Genomic DNA, 7,050 nt, shown 5'->3' on the forward strand with positions numbered 1-7,050 from the left:
CTAAAAAGGTGATTTACTAAAAAGTGATTTACATAATTTGAGAACCATTGTAACTAAAAAGTGATTTACACCCTCTCTCTACCATCGTATCTTTAACAATTGTGACAATGGAAGCTTGCATTTCTCCATATCCAGAACGGGAGTATAGATTGTAATCGCAGAGATTTACCTCTTTTACAGCGAGGTCATGTTGAGAAATCTAACAGCTCGATGCCTCGCTACAGTTGTGGCTACTACATAAGAACAGTTGCGGCGGTGATGTTGATCTCATAGCCATAGATTAAAATAGCCCGCGAAATAGTCGCGATAGCTGCGCTATAGCTGCCCGGGAGCCTCGCCGCTACGCTATGGCTGCTGCCGCGAAATCCTCCACATATCCCTATAAATGGCTCAACAATCAACAAATCCCTCCAGAATCATCTCCCCCACCAGAAAAATTTCCGCTATTTGCCGCGATTGCCCGCTACGGCGGCCGCTATAGCTGCTGGGAGAGGCCGCCGCGAAATCGTTTCTCCCGCGATTTTAATCTATGCTCACAGCGCACCACCCGCGCGTAGCTCTCGGCGTGGGCTCGTCCTCCCGGCCGCCGGCGGCGCAAAGGCCATTGCAGCCAGCGGTGAAAGTTGCTCCTCTTCCTCCTTTTGGTCCCCTCACGATCGCCCATCTCAAGAGTTCTGGTTTTCAGGGGAAACGCATGTTAATGGGAACGAGTGGATTATGCCCTGATTTTCTTCAGGAGAGACGACAGATATACATGGAACGGAATATGGATTTCGCCCTGATTTTTCGCATGAGAAAACAAGGAAAACCAGAGACAGGAGGAGATTCTTTGATCGAGGGAGGGTGTGACATGCGTACTAACTAAAGGAGGTACAGATTCCCTTTTAGTAGTAGAGAGATGTAATTTTCATAACAGATGGAAAGACTATCTTTTTGAGAACTAACGTATGGAAAGACTAATTCTAATGATTGAGCGACTTATGTAATGTTAATTAATTTGGATTTGGTCTTTAAATATTGATTGGAGATTGATCGTGATCGATTTTTTTACATAAAGATATTACTAAATAAGTTGCGCCCGCACGAAAAGTTTTGATTTGTTCAGATTTTTTTCTTATTGTGTGGGAGGTGAAGTGAAAAAACCCATTGAAGAGTCGGCGGCAGGGGGATTTGAGATGGGATCGAGAGGAGCGCTTTTTGTGGGGGGGGGGGGGGGGGTGGGGTTTTTTTATGCCTGTGTGGGATGGGGTGGGGTGGGGGAGGGGACGAAAAAACCCAGCAAAAAAACCAGATAAAAAAACCAGACAAAAGTGGTGGGACTATTGAATCAACTCATCCATTAGGAGTAGAGATTGATGAAACCGAAAAAAAAACATGGCAAAATAAAGAAAACCCCAAGAAAACGTGAAAGAAACAGAAGAAAATAGAAGAAAAATAAAAAAGGAAATAAAAACCGATATGATGCTGTCAAAGATCGTGAAATCCAATGAAAACCGGTGAAAACTGTAAACGAAAAGAAGGAAGAAAACCACAAAAAAAAACCGGGCAACGACGGTAGTGTATCTTAAAGCAACATCCATCCAACGGCTCGGCTCGTGACTGAAGACTCCGTAGAATTTATTTAGGGCTTCCCTTGGACATCCGCGAGCTCTTCAGGGCTTACGACATCCGCTCGCCGCCGCGAGCTCTTCAGCGCTTCACTGCCATCGAGCTCCCGACCTAGCGGAGGCGCACGAGTAGAAACGGCGGCTTCCTCCTTTCTGCCGGTAAGATCTACTGGATCCCTAACTCTAATCGCCGCCTGGCTAGCCCCTCACCACTCTCATCTCTAATTGCAAGGCTAGGTCTTCTAAGAAGCAACAGTGATGATCCCACATGACCCTAAGTGACCAGCAGCAACAATCTCATCCATGTAGCTGTCAAATTTAAATTTTCTGGATCTGGGAAGGTTAAATTTTCTAGATCCGGGGAAGATTGATTTGTTGTTGCTTCATGGAGGTGGTTGTGCTCTTTTGGTTTTGGGGATAGTTAACCTGTTTTTCTCTCTCTCCTCACGTTGAGGTAGTTGCTATTTCCTCTTAAGGTCCCTCATTATTAGTTTTGTGTAGCTTACATGCCCCCTCTTGGATTATTAGTTCTTGATTAATCATAGTTTGAGGATTTTTTTGGTGTAGCTTATATTGCCCCTCTTGATTAATCATAGTTTAAGGATTTCTTTGGTGTAGCTTATATTGCCCCTCTTAGTGTTTGATCCTAGTTAGAGGATGTCCAGGCACTATCCTTTGGAACTAGGCTTTGGATCTACAACTAGCCCATTTGGTACTTTGTATTTATTTTGCTTTAAGATATGTTTTATATCAAGTTTCACAGATATAGGCGTTTATCCATCAATTTTTGCTATAAGTCATAATGATCTTCATTTTGTATTTAAACTGTACCTTATGGTGGTATTATTGCCTTTTGTGCTGGAAGCTTTGCTGTAAATTTGCTCCTAGTTTTTTGTTTTTATCGTAGAATATGATTATTAGTAAGGGATACTATCTATCTTTATACTATGAAGAATGATCACTTTCTTTAGCTGTTTTTTCTAGTTTATACTTCACTATGATTTTTCTTGTAAATTTTGCTCTTCAAGTTTCCTACTTTTGACTATGATTACTAGTTTTCTTGTAATTTTCTCCTAATATTTTAGTGCTAGTATTTTAGTTGTAACTTCAAGGCTCTTGCTAATGTAATTTTTTTTATTTCTTCTTCCAACTATGGTTACATGTTCTAATAATTAATATAACAATTAGTTCTCCATCCATTTATTTGGTTCTTACATACCATATTTTTGGTGGTTAATTTGTTGCTTTTTTCCTATCTTTGATGTTTGCCAGGGGACTTGCCCAAGAGAGTTGATATGGATGAATCAATTGATATGAGTGATGCTCTGGCACATGCTTCCAACCCAGATGACAACATAAGGTCAATAGGAGAAGGCATGCTAAAGCGGCTCCATAATCTTGATCTTCCCAACTTCCTCCTACGACTATCATCTGAGCTCTTGAGGGAGGGGAGTCCAGAAGAGTCTAGGGTACTTGCTGCCATCACCCTTAAGAACTCATTGGACTCAAAGGATCCTGCACTCAAGGATGCGCACGAGGATCTACTTTCTCTAAAATGGCTCAACCTCCATCCCTCAATCCGATCCGAGATTAAAACGAACTTGCTCATGACACTAGAATCTGATTCAACGCAATCTCATTCAAGGCGCCCCTCATCAAAAGTTATTGCAAAAGTTATTGCTAGAGTTGCATGCATGGAGATACCCCGGAATCAATGGCTGGACCTTGTTGGTAAATTAGTGGACAACATGGCAAGTTCATCTTCTTCCCTGAAGCAAGCAACTCTAGAGGTGCTGGAGTATATCTTCGAGGAGAAGATCCCTAAAGTTCTTAAGGGGAATCAAGTGGATGATGTTATGGCTTGTGTCATCAATGCATTGAAGAACCAAGTTCTAAGTTCTGAAGTCCATCTGGCAGCCCTTAAAGTTCTACTCAACATTCTTGAGTTAGCTAAGTTTAAAGGTCATGCTTGGAGAAATTCTATAGTGGCAGTTTGTGATGTGGCAGTAGTGACTGTTTGTGATGTGGCAGGAGGCCGGGGTGAATCTGGAGCGGAGATCAAAGAGGCGGCATTTGAGTGCCTTGTTGCAATGGCATCCACTTGTCATACCAAATTAGAACCATACAAGGAAATCATGTTGAGTCTTACATCCCAAGCTTTGGAAGGAGATGTGGAATCAGTTAAAGTCCAATGTATTAAGTTGTGGATGACTATTTGCCAAGAAGAGATTAATTGGGAAGAGGAGGAGGAGGAGGAAGAAGGAGAAGAAGAAGAAGAAGAAGAAGAAGAAGAAGAAGAAGAAGAAGAAGGGGCATCTAGCTTTATTGATACTCTCTGTTCATTTGTTCCACTTCTCCTACGCACTTACTTAAAAGAAGAGGGAGATTTAAAACAAGAGGACATTTGGAAACAGGAAGATGAGGGAGATGGAGACATTTCCATGACTGCGGAACAAGAAGAAGAGGGAGATGGAGACATTTCCATGACTGCGGAACAAGAAGAAGAGGGAGATGAAAATGTGGAACAAGAGGAAGATGAGACTCTACAAGGCATTTCCATGACATGCCTAGGCCTTGCAGCTCGAATTATGAAGGGTGGAATTGTCCCCCTTGTGATGCATTTTGTTGTGGAAAACATGAATGGGCCACATAAGGTAGCAGCATTGTCTCCATTAGGTTTTATCCTTGAAGGTCCCTCTGTCAAGCAACTTGCTCCTGTGGTTGATTTATTGCTTACCATGATGGAAGATGGGGAGGAAGGTGTAAGAGGCAAGGCTGCATGGAGTCTTGGGCGGCTGTTTGAGCTTGTTGGTGCAAATAGAATTATGAGAAATAAAGTGGTGACCCTGGATGGGATCATGAGGGTCTTGATAGAGGGGAGCAAAGATGTCCCTCAAGTGTCCACTGAAGTGCATGGAGCTCTATGTTTTCTTGCAAGAAGTTATGGAGATGATGCAAAGTCAAAGTCAAACTTATCTCAGCTTTCACCTTTTGTTCCGCCTGTTATTGATGCTCTCATTTGTGCTTCAGATCTGGCTAGGGATACTCCTTATAGGCTTCTTGCATGTCCTTATAAAGCATTGAGTGAGATTGTAAGAGTCAGTCACGTTCAAGACTTGCAAGTCTGTCGGGCACTTATAGGTTTGATGTCTCATATCATGAGAAGATTGAACACTGTGCTTCATGGTCATGGTGCAATTTCATCTCTTAAGAGGAAGAACCAACTTGAGGTCTTGCTGTGTGGTCTACTTAATGTCTTAATCCACAAGCTTGGAAGCAGCAAAAATTTTACACTTAAGTGGTCTGCTAAATGTGTGTTGCTGTTATTGTGCCCTCTGTTGACCCGTGACAGTACTAGTGCACGTGATGGAGCAGCCCTTGCCATTGGTGCTCTTGCTCATGCCATTGGTGGTGATTTTGGACAACACATGCCTATGCTGCTACAATATTTTAGTGTGAAGCGACTCTTTCCAGTTTATCTAGAAGTGATGTGTGATATTTGCCAAGTCTTGAGAAAAAAGGGGAAAAAGGAAGAAGTGGTGCCATCCTTTGATCATATTATGGATGTTCTGTGCGAAGGTATGACAGAAGTGACACTTCAGCCTCCAATTCTATCAAGCATTGGACAGATTGCTCTTGCTCTTGCTCTTGGTGAGAAATTTGAGAAATACCTGCCTCTAGTTATGGAAAAGCTTCTAGTTGTGGAAAAGCTTACTCAGGTCAAGTCAGAGGAACAGGATGAGGATCATAGTACCAAAGTTAGGGAGGGAATATTTGAGGCCTACTATGGCATAATAGGGGGTATAACTGACCCAAGGTCTGGATTCAAGGTAGGATTGGCTCTACTTGACTTCAGTGAACAGGAGAGGAAGAGAAGGTAACAAATGCCTTGTTTTTTTTTGGTTGGACACGTGTACTCATATACTCATTGACTGATTGCCAATTGATTTTCTTTTTCTTCTAGGGACAGGGACGGAAGGACCTTGACAGCAGGAGTTCATGCCTTGTCTCAGCTTCCTCCTAGAGTGGAGGTTTGGTCAGAGGGGTTTATTCGATTGATGCAGGAAGCAAGTATTTATGGTCGAGTGCAGGTAACAGAAGGACAGCAGAAAGCAAGTATTTATGGTCGAGTGCAGGTAACAGAAGGACAGCAGAGTGGGGGCTTGAGGTAGCAGAAGGAAAGCATGGGGGGGGGGGGGGGTCTGTGAGTGAAGGTAAACAGAAGGGACAACTAATTCGGAAAGGAAGGAAACTCTGCTTTATTTTGGTTGTGAAAACTGTGCTTTATTTTGGGCTGTGGGTTGACTGTTGGAACTGCCTTTATCCTCTAATTAATTAGAATTATTATGGTGGAGTTGGTTATAGCCTTAGGCCATGTTTGGTAATAGTAGTACTAGTGTTTTTTCACCCCCAAGGGGCCTCAATCCCTGGTCTGAAGTATTATTTGGACGAGGGTGATTGCTACTAGTAGTATATAGAATCACGCCGGCATGCACACGCACCAGCGCATGCACGAACGCACGCCACTCGCACGAAACAGGAGCACGCTCGCGCTGGCGCACACACACCAGGAGGCCCGTACGGGGACACCTGTGCAGGGTGTTCAACTGCACAGGGACCCCAGTTACTAGGGCCTCCGATTTTACACACGGTAGCAGCACTACACATCCAGGTGTTCCTTAAATAGAAATACTAACGAAATTGCTGTGCACACGAAACTGCACACACGTCGCGCAGCCGACAGGCATATCCAACGATGGAGCAGTGCTGCTGCCGGCATCAGATGGCCTGAACTTCAGCGTCGTCCACAAGTCGTCCGTGTGCATCTCCGGCAAACGCCCCAGGGCACTCGTCCCATTAATCCGCCGTGATGATGGACTGATGCTTGTACGGCTACGACGTTATGGCCCGTCGCCGTGCGTCCCATCCTCGACCTAGCGTCGCGCGTATTGTGCCTGGTTCACGGCGGCAGCGCATGCGAGACCACCCTCGCGGACAAGCTTGCCGCCGTCGACGAAGAGCCCCCCGAAGAGCTGCAGCTAGGTGAGCGCCGGAGCGCGGCGAAACCTCGCCTAGCTCGTGCTAACCATGTCCTCGCTACGCCCATGGTCGTCTTTTTTTTTTTTCCACCGCTCTCTTTTGGCCTAACTTGTGGGACGTGCAGCTGCTCATCTGCCTTTGCTCTAAAATCGACAACCACGTTGTGTGCTCGGTGGCTCACCCAGGCAGGGCTCAACCTGCTGGTGCCTTGGTCGTCACCGCCGCCGTCATCGGCGTGTGCACGATGCATTCCGAAGTATTGGCCCACCAGAGCAATTCCCTTTGCGAACAAGAGTTTTTCTTTTCTCACCGTAAGTTTTTGAACCAGAAATGTATGTACTACCCTTATATAAAAATCGACGGTGGGATTGGTTGAATGGATGGAACCGTCCAAGATGCGGGT

General features: G+C 44.7%; 1 protein-coding gene across 2 annotated transcripts; it reads left to right on the top strand.

Annotated features, from left to right (window-relative positions):
- The first annotated feature begins 1,595 nt into the window (after nt 1-1,595).
- On the top strand, nt 1,596-5,800 carry LOC109736806 (importin subunit beta-1). Of its 2 annotated transcripts, XM_020296016.4 has the most exons (4): nt 1,596-1,766; nt 1,845-2,061; nt 2,880-5,484; nt 5,572-5,800. In XM_020296016.4, the coding sequence occupies exons 3-4, from the start codon at nt 2,903-2,905 to the stop codon at nt 5,777-5,779; spliced, it is 2,790 nt and encodes a 929-aa protein (XP_020151605.1). In that variant the 5' UTR covers nt 1,596-1,766; nt 1,845-2,061; nt 2,880-2,902; the 3' UTR covers nt 5,780-5,800. The 2 variants fall into 2 exon arrangements, with proteins under 2 accessions (XP_020151605.1, XP_045089274.1); XM_045233339.2 differs by lacking the exon at nt 1,845-2,061.
- Nucleotides 5,801-7,050: the final 1,250 nt, after the last annotated feature.

Source organism: Aegilops tauschii, chromosome 2 (genome assembly GCF_002575655.3).
Source record: "Aegilops tauschii subsp. strangulata cultivar AL8/78 chromosome 2, Aet v6.0, whole genome shotgun sequence".
Lineage (NCBI taxonomy): Eukaryota > Viridiplantae > Streptophyta > Magnoliopsida > Poales > Poaceae > Aegilops > Aegilops tauschii.

What these genes read in the sequence shown, in the direction of transcription:
- LOC109736806 (XM_020296016.4), top strand. Translation starts at nt 2,903, where the DNA reads ATGGATGAATCAATTGATATGAGTGATGCTCTGGCACATGCTTCCAAC. An exon ending in GAACAGGAGAGGAAGAGAAG is followed by an intron (nt 5,485 to 5,571) that starts GTAACAAATGCC and finishes TTTTTCTTCTAG; the next exon opens with GGACAGGGACGGAAGGACCT.